This window comes from Muscardinus avellanarius, assembly GCF_963383645.1.
Source record: "Muscardinus avellanarius genome assembly, chromosome: 14".
Lineage (NCBI taxonomy): Eukaryota > Metazoa > Chordata > Mammalia > Rodentia > Gliridae > Muscardinus > Muscardinus avellanarius.
In genome coordinates, this window is record NC_137800.1 from 83,253,386 (window position 1) to 83,274,863 (window position 21,478).

Here is a 21,478-nt window from a genome sequence, read left to right on the forward strand (position 1 = left end):
GAACTGGAAACAGCAGTCAAAGCAAATGTACCGCTGGGCGTGGTGGCGCATGCTTGTAATCACAGCATTTGGGAGGCTGAGACTGGAGGATTGTGGTTCACAGACAGCCTCAGCTACTTAAGTGAGGCCCTCCGCAACCTAGTGAGACCCTGTTTCAAAATATGCAAAGTGCAGGGAAAAAACGCAAGTCACAGAAGACAACAAATAGCATGAAATCATTCTGCAAGGCTCAGACACAAATTAAACCACACCTTGTTTAGGAATATAAGTATATGTGACAAAACTATTTTCACAGAGACAGAGCAGGGATCTGTAGGGCTCAGGCGGAGGGTGAAAGAGGTGGAAGCCCATGAGTAGAACAAGCTATTAGCAGTGATCAGGGCGGGGCCACAAACCGAGATCACGGTGTCATGATTCATACATATCACATGGGTTGAATTCTACCTATCAAATGTTACATAACGAGAAAAAGTTCCCTGTGATATGAAGACCAGACCTGTGTGTGTGTGTGTGTGTGTGTGTGTGTGTGTGTGGTGCTAGAGTTTGAACTTGGGGCATTCTACCTTTGAGCTACACTCCCCACCTTATTTTTTTATTTTGAAACAGGATCTCACTAAGTGGCACGAGGCCTTGTTAAGTTGCTGAGGCTGGCCATGAACCGAACCTGTGATCATCCTGTCTCAGCCTCCCAAGTACTGAAATTACAGGCCTGTACCACCATGCTTGGCTAAGGCCACATCTTTTAAGAACCAAGCAGATCAATGTTCAACGTGAAGATGTTTTTCCTGCTGAAACATGGATAGAAGAGGCCCTTTTAAAAAGCGTACATGTGGAGTGAGAGGTATCTGGAAATGTCAACTGTGGGGAGTCTTCACGCTCCCACAGGAAACAGCAGCTAAATCTCGAGGGTCAGGGACACCCGGCTGACAATCTAGCCCGCCCTGTGGTCAGAACCATGGCTGGCTCGGGAGCCGACCAGCCGGGTGTGAGCCCCAGCTCCAGCGCGTACTAGCTCTGTGACACCGAGCAAGTTGCTTAACCCTCATGCCAGTGTCCTCACCAGGAAAATAAGAATTATAATAACATGCTAGAATAAATAAGTCAATATGTGAAATGTGACCAAGTGTCTAGCATGTAACACACTCTCAAAAATATTCTTTGCATTTATATACTCACTTCTGCTAATTTATTTCAAGAGGAAGCCAGTTTTGCCCCAAAGCGTAATTATCCACCAAAAATAAAGTAGTAATTATGTTTCATAGTTAAGTTCTCCAAATTACCCCTTGAATCAAACTGTTTGCTAATCTAAAACAGAACAAATTTGGATTCCAAAAGAAACGGATGTATTTCTTTTTTTCCTTTTTTTTTTTTTTTGAGCACATAAGCTTGTGTAAAATACTGGAACTGTAGTGAAGAAAACTGTTCACTCATCATTAATTAGTGAATTAATCCAGTAAACTTTATTTGGTGTCGACTATGTGTTAGCTTCTGCCAATATAAACTTGAATGAGATATGAGCTCTGTTTTCAAGGGCCCCATAGTCCATTTGAAAACTTGTTATCAACGATTATAAAACAGCAGTTCTCCCTTATCCACAGGAGACATGTGTGAGAGCTGAGCGAGTGCTGAAACCATGGGCAGAGGATCTGATAACTGAGACTGCTGCCAAGAGCCTGGCAGGCAGGTAGTGTATACAGCGTGGATACACTGGACAAAGGGAGAATTCATGTTCCTGGAGGGATACAGCGGGATGGAGCAGGAGAGCCTGAGATTTCATCATTCTACTCAGAATGGTGCACAATCAAAAACGTATGCATTGTTTATTTCTAAAATTTTCCATTTAGTATTTTCATAGTATAGTTGACTGAGGGTAATTAAAACTGTGTAAAGTAAAACTGCAGATAAGAGGACTACTGTATTTCAGTGTGTATCTCTTACTGAGATAAGAAACTTAGCAGAGAAGTGGTTATGAGTTCAATTTTTAGATGTGCCAAATATGAGGTATGTATGGGGCAATTAGATAAGAAAATTGAATGACAAACTGAATATCTACAATTTGGGCCTTACATGAAGACAGGGAGTGGGTATAATAATAAGAAGCCCTATGCAGTAGTGTCCACCTATAGTTCAAGCTACTCAGGAGGCTGAGGCAGGAGAATGACTTGAGTCCAGGAGTTCGAGACCAGCCTGGACAACACAGAGAGACACCCGTCCCCCCAACTAAAAATAAGTGGAAGCTCCAAGAAAAGGGGCATAATTGATGCTGCAAGCTTCACGAGCCTATTCAAACTGCAGAATGACCAAGGAAGAAAGGGCAGCCGGTGTCCAGTGGGTTTCGCCACCTGTGCGGCACCCTCCACACTGGACAGATGGGTCAGAAGTCACCTTGTCACGAGCTAAGTGGGGACAGGAGGATGAGGACGTGGCAGTGACAGCCAGGAAGGGAAGCAGAGATATACTAGACAGGAAAGAGTGGTGTGAGGTTGAGAGGCTGGTGTTCTGTGTTCATGGAAGTCAGAGCCATGGCAATGGTGACCTCACGATGAGTGTCCGAGGCCAAGGGAAAGGCTGCTGGCGCCCAGGACAAGAGGCCACTGAGCAGCGTATGCCCAGTGTTACAGTGGCCCAGGGGAAAAGCACCAGGCCCAGGGACTTTGGGATCCCTCCACAGACGTGGGGCCCCTGGAGCTGGGAGCTAGGGTACAGACCTCTCTGCACAGTAGGCTGTGGCTGGAGGGGAAGGCCAGCACAAGCTGCCATATTAGCAGCATCAGGCCCAGGGGAAGCTCATTTCAGGAATGGCAATTTATTTGATGCAAGAGCTGTATAGGAAGGAGGAGGAGACAGGAGGAGATGAGGCTAGAAAGCTGGGTGGGGCCAGACCACGCGGCCAGCCAAGCTGCGTGGACTTTATTGAAGGATGTTAAGTAGGAGACTGAAGTCAGCAGATTATTGTCTTAGAAAGGATGCTCTTTTAGAAGGCCAAACTTCCACAAGAGGCTGAGGGCCTGAGCCAGGAGCATGGGGGAGGGGAGAGGAGGGGACTAGCAAGAGGAGAGGGTAGAGGACTCGCCTTCGAGGGCCAACTCTGAGGCTCCTATGCCTGGCTAGGCCACGCGCCATTAGCTGAGAGAGTGATTATGGGAGAGAACACGTGAGCACGGTGAGGTACAGGAACCGCCATGACACAACTCAGCTTCAGACCGACAAAGGCCACGTTCTTGGGCAAAACACAAAGAAACATTAACAAACTTAAAAGAACTGAAATCATACAAGGTATGTTTTCTGAACCTAATGGAACAAACTAAATGCCTATAGCAGAAAAAGTATCTGGGAAGACTCCAGTATTCAGCAGCTAGATAATACACTTCTAAATAACTCTGGGTAAAAGAGGAGGTCTGAATGGATCTGATCATCTGAACAGAATAAAAATACAATGCATCAGAGTTTTTAGATGCAAACAGGAAACAGAGGACTCGAGTCAAGGGGCTCAAACGCTCCTTGAGAAGGGGCCAGGGAGACCCAGACTCTCCAGCCAGACTGGCCAGGAGGGAGGGAGGACAGAGGACACAGACTCACAATAAACAGGAAAACGAGGGGCATCACTGTAGACCCTGCAAACTATTAACTGCGCAATGAGGCAATACAAATAAAATTCTAAAAGTAGTCACTGTCTTTGACAATGAGATTATAATTGTTTTATATTGGTGTGTGTGTGTGCGTGTGCGTGTGTGTGTGTGCGTGTGTGTGTGTGTGTGTGTGTGTGTACACGCATGCGCATGGTGCTGGGGATTGAACCCAGGGGCATTCTGACTTTGAGCTATGCTCCCAACACTATTTTATTTTTTATTTTGAAACAAACAGGGGCTCGCCAAGTTGCTGAGGCCGGCCTTAAACCTGCGATCCTCCTGTCTCAATCTCTTAAATTATGAGGCTTACGGGCCATACCCAGTAAGAACCATTCAGTAGAGTGGATCTGGAGTCACAGGGGACTGAAGAAGGAACGACTGAGTATGTCTGTAGCAAGGAGCACAGCTGCCTCTGTGAACAAGTGGGTGGAGGGGTAGAGAATGGTCGGGTAGTAACTACAGCTGCCCAAGGGCGAGCTTGGGGTGGACCAGGCCTCCTGTGGCCAGAGGAGGGTCCAGCGGAGCGGTCCAGTGGAGCAAGGCAGCGGTAGAGGAGCGCCGAGGGCCTCCTTGCTGGGGCGCGCTCTGCATGAGGCAGCATTCCCAGCCGGGCCCTGGAGCACAGCAATGATGAGCAAGAGGAGGCATTAGGATCATCACTAAGCCCAACAAACAACTTTTGTTTAAAAAAAAAAGAAACACTATTAAGAACCATGACTCTACAAGAGACATTGCAACTGAGTAACTAAGTCCTATGAATTCCACAACAGCTGAAAGGCTGCAAACTTTCTCTGTACAGAGCTAGAGAGTAAATATTTCAGGCTCTGCAGGCCAAGAGGCAAGATGGAAGACGTTGTGTAGACACTTCTACAAGAGGAGAGAAAAAGCCCCTCGACACGGCGGGAGTGGGCCACCTGGGGTTCAATAAAAACACACTTGGGACAAAAAGCTTCCAGCCTGAAGGGAGGGTCCTGGTAGTTTCACTTTTTGCCTCTTAAGCCCCCAGACCCTGGAGCACCCTTCTCTCCTCCTGAGACCCTGGTTATCTGAGCATCCCTCTGACAGCCGAGCAATTCCATGTCTGGGTGTCCAGTAATTACCAACAGCCCCCCCACACACACCTCTGTGTGCCAAGGCCACCAGTGCAGGCCGGGGCAGCAATGCTGAGGGAGAAGAGAAATGGGGAGGGTCCCAGGGAGACCCAGCGTAGTGTCCACGACTCACACAGCATCCGCCACCTTGACAGGGGGCTAGGCCTCACGGAAGGAGGAGGCTAGATTAGATCAAATGCCCCTACTTGAGTAAAAACCTCAAAAGAAGTAAAATCAGGTGATGTATTTGCTTTCAACCCAGAGTATAAATTTGAAAAATGTAGAGGTGGAGAGCTAGCATTTGCTGCTTCTGTCTGAGATTAATTTTTTTTTCCTTTTGGTAGTGCTGAACAGAACCCATGGGCATTCTACCTCCAAGCTACACCCACAGCTCTACTTTTTATTCTTTATTTTGAAACAGTGTCTCACTGAGTTGCAAAGGGCCTCACTAAGTAGCCAAGGCTGCCTCTGAACCTGTGATCCTCCGGTCTCGCCTCCTCAGTACTGGGATACAGCGTAAGCCACACCTGGCACAGACTCACCTTACTGGAAATGAGGTTACGAATAACACTTCCCACCACTCCTTCCTTCAAGTTCACCGTCTGTGGCAGCAAACGTAAATACTGCTTTCCCTTAGCTTTTTCATGAGTCAGAGTTTCACTTCTGAAAATAGAACGCTTTCTAATTTTGAACTGATTGAATTGTGCTACTTTTCTGAGAAGTGACTGCTTTTTCTCCAGTCTCAGAGCAAGAACTGGAAGTGGATGATCTGACCTGTCAGTGCATCTCAGAACAAGAGACGAGAAGGAGCGTGAGAGGAAGATCCTCCATCACCGTGCCTCTGGCTGGCAGAACCTACCCTGATAAATCCTGTCGTCTTCGTCGGTGACGTAGGCATTAGCTCCCCAAATCACCATCTTGTGGATGTAAGACGGATACTTCGCAGCAGCAACGAGTGCAGTTATACCACCGTCGCTCCATCCCAGCAGCGAGACCTTCTTAAACTTCAGCGTCTGCGATAAACACAGCACATGCATAGCTAAGTTACTACTCTTCTCTGCTAAAACAAAAAGCCCGAGAGTCAATGACCTGAAGCAATCCAGGTGGGGGCTGGAATACCAACTAGCGAGAAATCCTAGATTCTTTCACCCAAGGACACGTTGGTTTCTCTCAATTAGCCTTGGTGCAAATATAACTGTCATAAAAACTGGAGAACACAGTATTGTTTGGAAGTATGAGGGACTTACACCTTCTGGTTGGAAACACTGTCACAGAATAGAATCAATGGAAATCAGCTGAGTGGAACTGTGAGTGGGAAGAGCCCGCCAGAGACTGGTTGGAAGAGATCGGTGGCACGGGAGGCTGTGGGTCCTTGGGTGAACCACGAGGGCCTGAAAATGTAATTGGCAGAGAAAACTAACAGCCATTATATCTGGGAGATGCTGCCTAGAAATAAAAGCAGCATGACTGGCGAGATTAAAGTTAAAGAATTCACAAATGGAAGTCCAAGGTTCTTGCTATGGAATTAAATATTGGTGTAATTACTATGGAAAATAATTTGTCACTATTTTGTAAAGTAAATATTTGTATTTTCCATAACCCAGCACATTGTCTCCTAAATTTGTATGTCATCCTCACACATGTATGCCCAGAGATAAGCTCAAGATGTCTGCAACAACATTGTTTATAATAGCAAAAAAAAAAAGAACTAGAACACCCATGAGCAACAGACTGTTTACTGTACTCCTATTTGTAATAAAAAGCAACTTAATTTTTAAGTTAATTATCTACCATTCGATGACAGGTGAAATAAGATATAGTATATCCAATCAATGAAAAACAGTAGTTCCTCTTACCTGTGGGGGATATGTTCCTAACCCCCAAAGATGCCTGAAAACACAGATAGTACCAAGATCTATATACACTCCGCTTTTTCCTATACACACATAGAGCAGAGTGAATATACTAAATAAAGGGCTGATTCACATCCCAGGCGGGATAGAGGGGACAGAGGAGGGCAGTGGGACATTTCATCCTGTTACAAAGACTTCAGACTTAAGACAGTAGGGGGTCAATAGGCAACAATAATAAACGTACATTTCAAAAAGCTAGAAGAAAGTATTTTGAAAGTTTTTACCATAAAGAAGTGAGGTGTTTGAGGTGACATATGTTTAATGTAATTTAAATAACACACAATGTGTATGTGTATTGGAACATCACATGCTTCCCCATTAATAAGTGCATTCTGTGTATGTGTGTGTGTGTGTGTGTGTGTGTGTGTGTGTGGTACTGGAGATCAAATGCCAGGCCTGGCACATGCTAGGCAAGTGCTCTACCACTGAGCTACCATCCCCAGCCAAATATACAATTTATATATGTCAGTTAAAAATAAATTTAAAAAAAGAGTAAAAAAAAAACCCTTATGACTTGTTTATTTCTGGAATTTTCTGTTCAGTGTTTTCAGACCACAGCTGACCAGATTTTAAACCTTAGAAAGCAAAGCCATAGATAAAGGGCACAACTGTCCAATGCACCTATTATAAAATAGATGTAAAAGCATATTTGTTGACATAAAAGTATCCCCTTGCCAAATTGCTTAACGAAACTATTCTTTTGAAGAATATTAGGCACAGCATAATGCCATCAGTATAAAACTGTGCAGGAAATTAAAGCAAGAATTAACAAGTGGGATCTCTTCAAACTAAAAAGTTTCTTCTCATCAAAGGAAACCATCAAGAACCTAATGAGGAAGCCTACAGAATAGGAGATCTTTACCAGTCACCACTCCGATAGGGGGTTAATATCCAGAATATACAAAGAGCTCAAAAGACTCTACACTAGCAAAACAAAGAACCCAATCAAGAAATGGGCAACTGAAACGAATAGCCACTTCACAAAAGAAGAGATACAAAGGGCCAATAGATACATGAAAAGATGTTCTTCATCATTAGCCATCAGGGAGATGCAAATCAAAACTACACTGAGATTTCATCTAACCCCAGTCAGATTAGCAAGCATAAAGAAATCAAACAACCACAATTGCTGGAGAGGACGTGGGGAAAGAGGAACTCTCTTACACTGTTGGTGGGAGTGCAGAGTAGTTCAGCCACTATGGAGATCAGTTTGGAGATTCCTTAGAAAACTGGGAATAGATCCACCATTTGATCTGGATATACCTCTCCTGGGTATCTTTCCAATGGGGTTGAAATCAGAGAACTACAGTAACATATGCATATCCATGTTCATAGCAGCACAGTTTGTAATAGCCAAAATATGGAACCAACCTAGATCTCCTTCAACAGATGAATGGATTGCAAAATTATGGGAAATACACACAATGGAATTCTATTTAGCTATAAAGAAGAATAAAATAATAGCATTTGCCAGAAGATGGAAGGAGCTGGAGAACATTATGTTAAGTGAGATTAGTCAAGCACAGAAAGAGAAGGGACATGTGTTTTCTCTAATATGTCCAAGCTAGGGAGTAATAATAATACCAGAGGGACTCCAGATGATGGAGGGGAAATCTCAGCAAAGCTAGAATGGAAGGATAGGAGAGGAAGAAAGCTGAGATTTTTCAATGGAGGAGCTACATCTGAATATGTGTAATAGCATAAATACAACACGATTAGCCTGGACACTCTTTATTGGAAGGGGGGAAGGGAAATGGGGGGGGAGGAGAGGGCACGAAGCACAATCTAAATGTACACCATTTTCAATATGTTTCACTTATATATAAATAAATAAATAAATAAATAAATAAATAACTGTATTTATACATGTCATGAGACTGGCCAGAAACGCAGACCCTTAAAGTCTCAGTTGTGGTATCGGAGATTGTGGGATAAAAATATTTGCTTTCTTTTTTTGTGTGGTACTGGGGTCCCTGGAAACCCTTCAACCTCCAGGCTACACTCCCAGGCCTATTTTATACTTTTTTATTTGGAAACAGGGTCTCCTAAGCCAGCGCAGCTGACTTCGAACCTGCGCCATCCTCCTGTCTCCGCCTCCCAAGCGTGGGGATTACAAGCGTGCGCCACCACGCCCGGCTGCTTTCTTCTTTAGATTTATTTGAACTCTTGGGATTTTTCTATAGAAATTACATGGTATAATACTGTTGTAGAAAGGAAAAACTGCAAAAATTAAACAAAATAAATGAAGACAAGTCCAGCCGTCCTGACCTTCTCTGGGACTCACCTTCATCAAATCAACAGCATCTTTTGCATCCCTTTCGAAAAAGTCCACTGGGAAATCTCGATCCGGGGGTCTGGAGTGTCCATAGCCTCGAGGGTCCCAGGCGACCACCGTGAAGAGCTTCCTATTCAGGCTCTTAAGCTGGGGCGCAAAGTCAGTCTCTCCACTCCCTGAAAACAGCAAATGTCTTCATTGTATCAAACACATCAGAGGAAAACAATCTTAGAATGAAACAGGCGGTTTCTACTCAAAGTGAGCCATCAGAGCACAAGCAAGAAAGTAGTCTTGCCCTGATCAAATCCGTTCGCCAAGAGGCCACTCCTTTCCTGAAGTTCAAACCTGCCTCCTATCTCCCCCTAGCGGTCGTTCTGAGAAGGGAGCGGGCTCTGAATTGTGGATCTCCAGCTCAAACCCACCGCACTTTCTTTCCTTCCTTCCTTCCTTCCTTCCTTCCTTCCTTCCTTCCTTCCTTCCTTCCATCCTTCCTTCTTCCTTTCTTTCCTTCTTCTATTAAGAATTAATTGAGCTGTGTAGAAATAAAGTTAAAATATACTTTGTGTTTTATTTATTTTTGCCGTACTACGGATGAAACCCAGGGCCATTCTATCGCCAAGCTCCATCCCGAGCCCTATTTTTTATTCTTTATTTTGAAACAAGGTCTCACTGATTTGCTGGGGGCCTCACTAATTAGCTGAGGCTGGTTGCGAACTGCGATCCTCTTGGCTCAGCCTCCCAAATGCTGGGATTACAAGCATGTGCCACCACGCCCAGATTCTTTTTTTTTTTTTTTAATAAAGAATTTTACAAATGAGATAGATCTCCAGATGTGTAGGTAAACAGATTTATGAAACGAGGTCCAATTTCTTCAAAGAATTCTAAAATTTCAGATTTGGGGGGGGGGGGACTACAGATGGAACCCAGGGGCTTTCTACATCCGAGCTACACCCCCAGCCCTATTTTTTTATTCTTTATTTTGAAACAAGGTCTCACTAAGTTGCAGAAGACTTCACTAAATAGCCGAGGCTGGCCATGAACCACAATCCTCCTGTCTCAGCCTCCCACGTACTGGGATTGTGAGCATGAGCCACCTGGCTTCCGTTTTGTTTTTATCGTTGTTTGTTTTTAACTACGTTAATGTGAATAGCCATGGAGATTTCATTATCTAGTTATAATTCAAAACCAGAAAACTGAAGAAAAATACTAAAATGCAGTCAGTGGTGATGGAAGAAATAAAATTTCGTTTGTTCCATCAAAGCAGTACAAAGGAACCTAAGTCGTCTAACAAGTGGACGTGCGCTCTCCAGCCTGGGTGGCCTTGACGGCGGTCCCCAGCTCTCCACAGAGCCACGCAGCGTGTGGTGCGCTCACACCTGCCGCGCAGCATGGCGGGCCTAAGAGCCGAGTTCCGGCGCAGGTCAACATTTTCTGTAAAGTCTGCTTGATTTCTAGCCTCGGAGCCCAGGCCGCGGATGAACACTCAGTGCCTGCCTGGTGCACTGGCCTTTAACTGGAGAGTGTCTTCCAGATGGCGCAGGACCGTTGAACACTAGCGCGGTCCATCATCCTTCCTGCAAGGTAGCCCTTTCTCAAGATCAGGAAACCCAAGCCAAAGCAAATCAGTGCAACCCCAGCCCTGTCCGCAGTGCGGACTCACGGGCTTCTCTCTGCACTGGAGGGCTTTCAGGAGGAACCACCCTTAAGGAGGTGTGGGAGGTAGGAGGTGGGAAAGGGAACAGGCTGAAAGATCAGTTTCAGAAACAATGACCCATTGGCTTTCTGGCATACGTGTATACATTTGAAGACCAGAAACAACAATAGTAAACCTCAAACAAGTGTTTAAGGAATCCGTGGGCATTGGGGGTAGGGTAATGAGGGACAGATAGGAGAGAGCTCTCACTGTTCCATTTTTAAATTTTGGAACCATGCCAATGGTTTACATAAAACTGAACTGGCATAAGTCTTCATATCTGGTTAATGACTGAAATAATGAAGACCTAACGTGGTAAGCTTGTTACAGATGACTTCAGCTCCAGTAGCCCTCTCAGGGTTTTTGGATTATTTTGATTTGAAGGAGTAAACGCCTTCCTTCCTTACAATAGCTTAAAGGAAAAAAGGTAGCAAGTGCCATCTGGACAGGGCACCTAACCAGCTACCACGGCGCCCTGCGGGCTGGGGCTTGGTCAAGCAGAGCCATCAATAAATTGGAAAATTTTAGTACTTTCCTTCTAGGAGAAAGAATAAATTCACATGGAAGTAAGGATATATTTTAAGTAAATTAAGAATAAAGCAACAGTCCTAAGCTCCTTAAAGCTAAACTGCGATGTCCTGGGCTCACCGTTCATTTTCCCACACCACATCTGGACTGCTGTTCTGTACACTGAGGCTGAGAGCCAGTGGTCTTTACTCCACTCCATTCACTGAGAGAGAAAGAATGATACACTAATCTGATTTTGGCTTTGAAAAAGCCTTTACGTTTTCTCTCTTAATATTTATTTATTTACTTACTTTGTGTGGTACCGAGGATGGGACTCAGGGGCCTTCTATATCTTAGCTACATCCCAAGCATTATTTTATTTTTATTTTGAAACAGGGTCTCACTGAGTTGTGGAAGGCCTCACTAAGTTGCTGAAGCTGGCAGGGGACCTGTGGTCCTCCTGTCTCAGCCTCCCAAGCACTAGGATTACAAGTGTGTGCCACCACGCCCCACCTCCCTTACCTCTTGTTTTAATTAAACATATCAACACAACAGTGAGGAATCCGACCTGACTGGCACTGTAAGTCCCACAGGGAATCCCCTTGGTGCTGGTAAACTGGAATGGCAGGTCACACCTCACTCCCTCTCCCCTTCTTCCCACACCTCTTCCCTTGAATCTGCCCTCGAAACCCGTAAGTAACCGTGGTCAGCCCACTTGGAAAAAAACTGAGAACTTAAAGGAATAATAAATACATACAACAGAAAGTGATCTACTCTGCTAAGCCACTCATTTGATTGTAGCAAATAACCTTTAAACCATGTTGGCACAGCACTACAGTTAATAACCAATACTTGGCGTCTAGTATCTCGACTGTATCACAGACACTGTCCAGCATGTCAGCGGATTGCATTAAGAAATGTCCAGACCCAGCATCCCAGGCAGCAGCAAGAGCGCGTGCTCGCCTTCTCCAGTCCGCCGATAATGCAGGTTAACGCCGTTCACAGATACTTTGGCAGAGGTGACTGAGGTCCTAAGAGAAAAGAAGAAAAAAATCCCCAGAGGAAGTCATTTTAACATGCCAAGCTCACCATGACACACTGAACTTTTACACACACTGGGGTCAGCTCCCGCGCCCCTCTAAGGCTTTTTGGTGTTATTTCAATTCGTGCCTCAGTTTTTCCATCCTAAACGGACAGGAGTCTGTATCTTTCTTAGCAGACTGCAGTCTGAATGGTGCCATTAGGTTGGGATAAGCTGTGCACCAGCCTGGGCTCACCGTGCACTGAGGTTTGCCGAAGTCAGCGGCCACATATAAGCGCCAGAGCACGTGCCCAGGGGCGGGGGCCAGTGCGCTCCGAGCGGGCTGATGTGCAGCTCCACCCAGTGGAGGGCATAGGAGCACAGAGCCTGCAGCCACTGGTCGCTGCGTCCACGGGTGAGAGCAGCTACCTGGATGCTCAGCAGCCTGGGTGATATTTCTGAGGACAAGGCTGAGCCCAGGGGGCCCAAGGTAAGGGCCTGGTCTCAGGCCCTCCACTAGGTGCAGGGCTTCTTGTGTCCAGAGGCAGGGGAGCTCTGCTCAGGAACATCCATCTGTGCTGACATGGCCTTGCTGGGTTTTAAGATGCTGCAATATTCTTGTGCTGACTGTGAAGGAGCCACATCCATTAGCCCCCATCTCAGAGTCTCCTGTGACCTAGCATCTAACTGGACACTGTCAGGCACAGGACAGTGATACTGCCATTGTCTGTGTGAGCTGGACAGGTGTTCTCGCTGGCCGTGCCTAAGAGGCTCAGAACAGACTGTCCAGGAAATACATCAGTACGGCTCATACGAGGGCCCACGCCGGGCTCCGGCAGCCTCCCCACCAACTTGCCAGACAGATGACTGAGTGACACACAGAAAGGACATGGTGACAGGACAAGACAGACACTAGGATGAACCTGTCTTCTCCTAGTGGACTGTCGATAAACTCAAGTAAACCACAAACTTCCTTTTTCTTTAATATGCCCCCATTCCTACCTCAGCCTTTGGCCAAAATGATTATTGAAACATGGAAGTTTTGAATAAAATAAGGTCCTGTTTCCTCTTTGGTTTCATCTGATTTGCTAACTTCAAGAAAGAACACAGAAAAAAATGTGTTGAATAACAGTACAACAATTGTGTGTGTGTGAGAGAGAGAAAGAGACACAGACAGACGGACAGAGGGATTAAACTCAGGGGCATTCTGCCTCTGAGCTAATACTCCCATATCTTCCTATATTTGGGGCTGAAGCAGGGTCTCCCTAGGTTGCCGAGTTGCTTACACTGTCCCGGCTGTCATGAATCTGCATCTTCCTGTCTCAGCCTCCCAAGCACTGAGATTGCAGGCAGGTGCCATCATGCCTGGCTATACTGATTCTTAACACACAATTTTCTGAAAATTATAATACAGCATTGGGAAAAAGGAAATCAAACCATAGATACCGTGAAGGGCAGAAGTAAGTTAATTTTTTTTAATCTATCAAGATAAAAGCAAATGAATGTGCTCTCCTAATGGAGACTCGTTTCAGCAAATATTAACTTACTGGTGCATGCACTTGGCTCACGATCTAGCTGGCCAATGAAGAAGCAAAGGAGTTGCTTTGCAAACCCTCAGGGAGGGCTGAGTTATGACTGAGGACAGCCTGAAGCACCCGGATGGGAAAGAAGTTCTCCTTGGTGTTTCCTGTTTCCTAAATTAAACGAGGCCGCCCCTGGGTAGAAATGGCTACCATTCACACGGCCCACAGTGGCAATGGAGTGTGCAGTACCGTCACCTCTCATGATTCCTCTGGTGCCCTAAAGAGCCGGTAGGGCTCCCTTTCCTGCAGTGCCAAGAACATGCTCACAGTCATTGTGCAGTGTGAGGCTGTCCTGTGTGATGGGAAGATCCCTCCCCATCTTTCCCAACGTGCTAGGCCAGAGGGTTGGCGGGCCTAGCGTGGCTGCCTTGAGTCCCCAGCACCTCTGCAGGGCACCCCACTCACGCAGGCCTCCTCTTCCCTTCAGCTTCCCTGACTGTTCTAAGTCTCTTCTGCAAAAACAAACAAACAAACAAACAACCCAACAACTTCCTTCTGCACTTAGCTGTATGCTTTAATTTCTTCTTTCAGATATTTTCCCCCTAATTACCATCATCTCCTATTCTCTTGATTGCCTAAAAGGAATACAGAGACCAAACCAGGCAGTCTTGAGTTCAGCAAAACTCAGTGTCAGGGGAGGATTTTCACAGGCAGAACACTTGGCTTCAGAGGGGAGACAGAGAGGGACCGTATCAGGGCTGGGGAGAGGTATCTGAGAGAAGAGAAAGAGCAGCTCTGGAGATGAACTTCCAGAGATGAGGAAGATTCTAAAAAAAAAAAAAGAAAAAAGAAGAATGTGGTGGGAAGGGCATTTCTGAAAGACAAAATAGAATGACTGGGGCCCAGGAGCTAGGAACAGCCGGGGACACACAGGTGTTCAGCCCAGCAGAATACGGAGGCAGAGTGAGCTGCGGAGAGGCTAAATGGTGAAGTTCTGCAGCTGGGCTCAAAGAAAAGAAAGTGGCCCGAGAGCTTTGTCCTCAGCGTCACACCACACGTCCTGCACTGTCACATCCGGCCCCCCCGTGGGGCTGATGGAAGCCACTGAGGACCTACCATAAATCTCCATGTAGGGGGAAAAAGACAGGGGACCATTTATGAACAAAGCAAGTTGACTTTGGATGTAAGGGAAAGCATTTTTTTAGAGTTATTACAGAGTGATTGTATGTTGATTCATCTTCACAGTACAAGACAACTGAATCAGGGTGTGGTGGTGCAAAGCTGTGATCCAGGGACTTGGGAGGCTGAGGTAGGAGGATTGCAGGTTTGAGGCTGGTGTCAGCAATTTAGTGAGACCCTCAGCGTCTTACCATGACCCTGTTTCAAAATAAAAACTAAAAAAAAGGTTAGGGGTATAGCTTAGGGAATAGAATACCCCTGGGTTTAATCTCCACTATCAAAAAAGAAAAGAAAGACAAGGTAACTAACTGGAGTGAGTAGAATGCTTTTACTCCAGCTTATCAAGAGGTCTTAGAACAACGTTCAGTCCCTGGATTAATAACTACATGCAAAGCCAGGCGTGGTGGCACACGTGTAATCCCAGCATTCAGGAGGCTGAGACAGGAAATTGTGGTTCGCGGCCAGCCTCAGCTACTTAGTGAGGCCCTTTGCAACTCAGTGAGACCCTGTTTCAAAATAAAGAATTAAAAATAGGGCAGGAGGTGTAGCTTGGAGGTAGAATGCCCCTGGGTCCCATCCCCAGTACTGAAAAAAAAAATAGTTACATGTATGCTCTAAGAAAATCAGGCCTTCAGTGGCACTACCAAGTGCTTATCCCTTGAACCATGTTTGAGGTACCAAATCCCAAACTCTCAGAAAACTTTAGAAAATGGCAACAAATAAAAATTAAGGGGCTGGGGGTGTAGCTCTGTGACAGAGTGCTCGCCGAGCATGCACAAGACGCTGGGTTCAACCCCTGGCGTTGCAGAATAAATAAACAAATAAATAGCAAAAATCGAATCACTTTCCCTCTGGCTGTCAATTGATCTCTTCTACCCCCCTTCCCTCCTAATAATCTCTTCTCTACACCAGATGTTCTGAAGCGGGACTGTTTATTAGAATCACCTCTGGAGATTTAAAATCACACATGCCTAGGACAATCCTGAGAAACGTTCAATACCTGCAGCAGAGTTTTGGTAACTTCTTTCAGAAACACCAACATCTACTGTAAGATTCGCTGATGCGCTCCGTGCTGGGCACTGAGGCCCTCATGTGGCTTGGAGGGCGGCGGGAGGCAGGTAATAACCAATACAGGCCTTTACTCTGCAGTGTGGGGGTCATGTGGAAGAGAGGCTGGGGGAGACGCCGGGGTGTGGGGCAAGTCACCGAGGTCAACCCCCCAGACCAACTTATCCTTGGCTGCCCACTCGGCGCCTTCTTACAAGAACACTTCCTGCCTCCCACTACTTTAGTGGGACTCAGGCTGCAACTTGAACCATCTATGAAGCTTCTAAACCTCTGACCTTTAGGCTACATTACATCAAAACCTCTGGAGTGGGAGCTAGGCGACTCTATTTTGTAATTTCCCCAGGAGATTCCAACAGGCAACTAAGAGCGAGAACAAGTACAGTGAGTTACTGAAGGGGCAAAAATCCTACGTCTCCTTCTCAGAGCATCCCTTCCGCCTCTTATTTGTCTTGGACTCCCATTTCTGAGAGGCCAGACAGGCAATTCTGTGAAAGGTAAGGAGGTAAAGAAATAGTAACCGAACTGAGAGGGTTGGAGGGAAGATTACTGTCCCGGAAGGCAGATAATTAAACTAAATGTATGTGGTCAGCATTCTGTCTGCTAAGAGCTTTGCCTATATCCCCATTTCATTCTGAGGCACCATTACACTTAACCTAATCTTACCATTGAGGAATTTGAGGATTAGCAGAGAAGGTAATGTTCCCCACTCGCGCTGTTCGTGATCCGCCAAGCCAAACATGAATGTCTGCAGGTCTGACCCCAGAACCTTGGCCTCAGCACTTTGCGAGTGGGAGGCACTTAATAAGAACCTCATTTCAAAAGTCCTACTTATGCTTACTGGGCAGAGTGGCACATTCCTGTAATTCTAGTACTTTGGGACGCTGAGACAGTATGATTGCAAACTCAAGGTCAGCCTCAGTAACTTAGTGAGCCTCTGCTTCAAAAAACAATGACGCACGCCTCTAATCCCAGTACTTGGGAGGCTGAGACAGGAGGATCACAGGTTCAAGACCAGCCTCAGCACTTAGCTAGGCCCTCGGCAATTTACTGAAACTGTCTCAAAAAAAATAATAATAATCGGGACTGGGAGGTGTAGCTCAAAGGTAGAATGCCCCTAGGTTCAATTCACGCTATCACACACACAGACAAAAAACGGGACTGGTGCTGTAGCTCAGGAGGAAGAATGCTCCTGGGTTCAGTACCCAACCCCCATTAAAAAATAATTTGGAAGTGGTAGCAATGCACCTATTTGAACTCCAGAGGCTAAACTTTCTAATTTCATGTTGGAACAGAGTCACCTGCAGGGCTCAGGCACGGGGGCCACAGCCAGTATGGCTGTCAGATAGAGAGGGGACAGTGGCAGACGTCAGAGGGAGGGTGGGCTCCGGGGCAGCATCCCAATGCAGAACTCAAAAAAATACTTATCTTCAGGCAAATTTTAGGTGTTGTAAATGATTAATATTGTAACTGTATGTAACATACAATTCAGATAGAAAATACTTTTTTTTTTTACCTGACCCAGGAACTCAGAGATTATAAAATACAGGTCAAGGTTCCAAACAGACTTGTAGGCAAGTGTTGGCACGTAACTCAGTTAGAGGGTGGACACTGCCTGTTCTGAAGCAGTTTCTTTTTTTTTTTTTTTTTGGTGGTACTGGGGTTCCTGGAAGCCCTTCTACCTCCGGGCTACACTCCCACGGGCTACACTCCCAGACCTATTTTTTAACTTTATGTGGAAACAGGGTCTCTTAAGCCAGCGAGGCTGGCTCCGAACCAGCGCGATCCTCCTGTCTCCGCCTCCCAAGCGCGGGGATTACAAGCGTGCGCCACCACGCCCGGCTTGAAGCAGTTTCTTATAGGAATGTTTTTATTGATTTCCATGGGGGTGCAACCTCATTTCTAGATTAACCTAGATCACTGCTTGTTTGTTCATATCGGGTTGCAGCTACATTTATATAATGTCACTACAAAATCTAGGGGAACCTGTTCTTCAGTTATTTTAAGAAGAATAACCCACAGAGAAGCTAGGTGGGTAAGGCCTTCTTGCAACCACTATATAACCTATCAGAGCTATGATACTGGTGTAATCCCAATAGCCTCATCTCAAGCCCTTTCTGTAAACAGGAATCTGGATAAAATGCCCACTTTTCACTGCTGATTTATGTAGCTGCAGTTGCTGCCCTGTTCTTTCCATCCGTATCAAAATAGCGCTGCAAATCTAATAATTCTGAAATAATAAACCTAAATCAAATATGAGACTCAAAAGCCAATGACACTATGAAAAGGCAAACAGCAGCTCAGATTTGCCCTCCTTTTTCTTCTTCCAGATTAAGTTTTCAAATTAGTAGTTTCCACATTAGAGCAAGTAAAGTTCTAAATGGCAGGTACCTAACTAGGATTTCATTTTTTCTCCCCTAGCCATTAATGGGATCCACCATCAACAGTTAATTGATTACATGCATTGTATATGTTTGTGTATATGCGTGTGCACATATCTGGGTAGGCACCTTATGCCAAGAATACAGTAAAGAAAACTTCAGGCTGCTTGAACCACATTTTCTGCCCAGAATCTCTTTGGGACCATGAGCACTTATTTTCAAGACAGCAGGTCCAAGACTCATCCAGGTTTTTGTTGTTAGGATAGTTACTGTTTAATCTGGAAGGAGGGAGGAGAATGCAGAATCGGAACGTGCAGATTCCTGAATATCTCCACACACCTAGCTCAGAACCTCTGGTGCAGAGGCCCAAGATGAACATTAGAAAACATTAAAGTTCGACATTATGCCTGATCAGTTCTGTGACAGCTCATGGGCCACGGGCACTGTCAGGCTGGTTTCTGGTATAAGAAGCTGGAGTGATTATTGTTCTCACGTCCTTATGGTGTGAAGAGTCCGGACAGAGAAACTCGCTAGAAATAAAGGACTTGGGCTTACACTTTGTGTTCCATCATTGATTTGAGCTATGACTCAGATCACACTGGCTGCCCCAATCCCCTAAGGCTCTGGAGTCACAGAGCTGGGGCGCAGGATTGGCGGAGGAGCTCCCAGTGCGGGGTCTGGGGGATGAGGGCCAGGCCGCGCCCACCGCCCGGCCCACCTGGGGCAGCACGCCCCTCCTGGGTCCCCAAGCGCACCACGCTGAGGCTCCGCGATCGCGGGAGGGCGCCATTACCCGATCGCGGCCGCGAGGGTGACGGGAATCCCGGGCTTCAGAGGCGAGAGGAGCAGCCGCGGGAGCAGCCCGCCTCGGCCGCACAGCACCGACGCCATGGTCCCAGGTTGCTGCTGCAGCCGGGGACGCGCATGCGCCGGACTACGCGTCCTTCCAGGCTCGCCCCACCCCGCCCCGCCTCCACCACAAGCCCCGCCTTCATCAAAGCCACGCCCACTCCGCCTCGCGTCAAAGCCCCGCCCCCGAGGTCCAGCCTAGTCTTGGCTCAGGCCCTGCCCCAGACCTTCCCAGCTTGGAAACCACCTCTCGCCACTCTAGACGTCACTTCTCACCGCTTGGACCGCTGACCCCCAGGCCCATCTCGCCTTGAAACCCGCCAGCACCCTGGGGAGATCGCATCCTCTTAGTGATAGCTCTGGCTTCCAGGGCAGAAATTCCAGCCAGCACCGACCAGTCTTTGCAGGTTACCATGGTGACCAAAGCCCCTGGGGAGGTGAGACTGGGGAGGGGCATCCTGCCCTCACTGGGTGGGCATTCAGGTGGGGCCTCCAAGGGATAAGTGAAATTCGTGCTCTGTGGCTGATTGGGATGAAGTACATTCTCATTTAGGGGCAGTGGAATCTATTTTTTCTTCTTTATACCCTTTATACCCATTTAGGATAGTTACTATTTAAAGACCCAGAAATTAGTATTGGTCAAGCTGTTGAGAAATTAGAATTCTTCTGTACTGTTAGTGGGAATAATAATGACACAGCTACTGTGGATAAATGCATGTTGGTTCCTAAAAAACGTTAAAAATAAGCAAGGTGTGGTGGTGCACCTGTAATCCTAGTAATTGGGAGGCTGAGACAGGAGGATCACAGGTTCAAGGCCAGCCTGGGAAACTTAGTGGGACCCTGTTTCAAAAAAGAAACAGGGGCTGAGGGTGTAGATCAGAGGTAAAAAGCTTCTAGGTTCAATCCCCAGTTACCCACCCCCCAAAAAAAAGTTAAATATAGAATTACCCTGTGATCCCACAATTGATTTTTTATATGCATCCAAAAGAATAGAAAGGAAGGTCTCCAGATATTTGTACATCAGTGCTCGTAACAGCATTGTTATGAGTCAGCATTGTTAAGAGTCAAACAGTCACATTTTATTTAAAAATCAAACTGCATTTTATTTTTATCTCTGAACACCCATCATGAAATTTCTTTGGAAATTAAGAGAATTTAGAATAGCGTTAGAAAGGAAGCACAAAACCCCATTTAGAAATCATCCCACACCCTTCCCTGATAGTCTTCATGAGTTAATGCTGTGTGGCGGCTCAGTAGAGAGCCTGGGCACATTTGGCCAGAGATCATGGCACTTCATATCTGTACTATTCACAACTGACTGCCCGTCCAGGGAAGTGGTGACAGTGTCTAGGGACATTTTATCAAGCCTGGGGCGGGGGCAAGAGGAGAGGGAAACTAGTACTTACTGGCCCTCAGTGGTTGGGGGCCAGGGATGCTTCCACACATCCTACAAGGCACAGGACAGCAACCCCCAGGCCCCATATTGGCTGGCTCAAGATGCCAATAGACCCCAAGCTGACCAGCCCTGGTTTGCGGCTTCACTTTGTGTTGTGTTATCTGTCTGCTGAGGCTGGAGGAAAGTCGAGATCAGAACCGTTAATACTGTTATCAGACCTAGACACCGGATTCTCTGACCCCTGACAGACCATGACTGTGCCCTTCTCTCCCTCCCTACTTGGAGAGTTAAGTGTAATGACAATCCTGCAGGAAGCAAAGTGCCTGCAGGATGACCAATGGCTGGCGTGGGCTTCAGTGTCCTGTTCCAGGGTCCATTCATTTGTTCCTGCATTTCAGGTGGGCTTTGGAAGGCTGTGTGCCAGAAGGACAATGATCGGGCTCTGAGGTTTGTTCTCTGTTTCTCTCTTTAACACTGTGGCACATATAAACAAATGAACATATCTCTACACTAGGGCACACAGGGTAAACTGAGGAAACGACTTGGCAGTGATCAGCACCGAGGGTTAGTCGTACGTGGGGCTGAAGGGATCGATGTTTCCTACTTTCCTGTTCCCTCTTTACGGCACACAGGATGGGAAACTGCATGCAGCAAGTACCAGAATGGTAGGAAAGTACTTTTTAAAAAATTAAACAAGTTTTATAGCAGTTATAATTAGTAGCAGTTCCTTGTAACAACTGCCAGGAAAATCTAGTGATTTTTTTTTCCTTTTATTTATTTGCTCGTTTTTAGCATCCCTTAAAGTCTCTTAAATTAATTTTTAGTCTAATATAATAGAGTGGGATTGCACATAATTCTCAGCCCATAGCTGACTGATATAGTATTCAATAGTGGAGTTACCAGATCCCCTAACTATGGGACAATTTATTTGTCTTACAAAAAAGTCTATCTGAGCC

General features: G+C 46.2%; 1 protein-coding gene across 2 annotated transcripts in view; it reads right to left on the reverse strand.

Moving 5' to 3' along the window:
• Positions 1 to 19,168, reverse strand: part of BPHL (biphenyl hydrolase like) — a gene marked incomplete at both ends in the record, with an annotated part of 33,797 nt that extends 14,629 nt beyond the window's left edge. The window contains 4 exons of one of the 2 annotated variants that reach the window (XM_080710724.1): positions 5,580 to 5,733; positions 8,918 to 9,084; positions 12,036 to 12,139; positions 19,071 to 19,168. In XM_080710724.1, coding sequence (XP_080566850.1) covers positions 5,580 to 5,733; positions 8,918 to 9,084; positions 12,036 to 12,139; positions 19,071 to 19,168 — 523 coding nt within the window. Of the gene's footprint in view, positions 1 to 5,579; positions 5,734 to 8,917; positions 9,085 to 12,026; positions 12,140 to 19,070 lie in introns of both variants that reach the window. The other variant, XM_080710723.1, reaches the window with a different exon arrangement.
• Between the last annotated feature and the right edge of the window lie 2,310 nt (positions 19,169 to 21,478).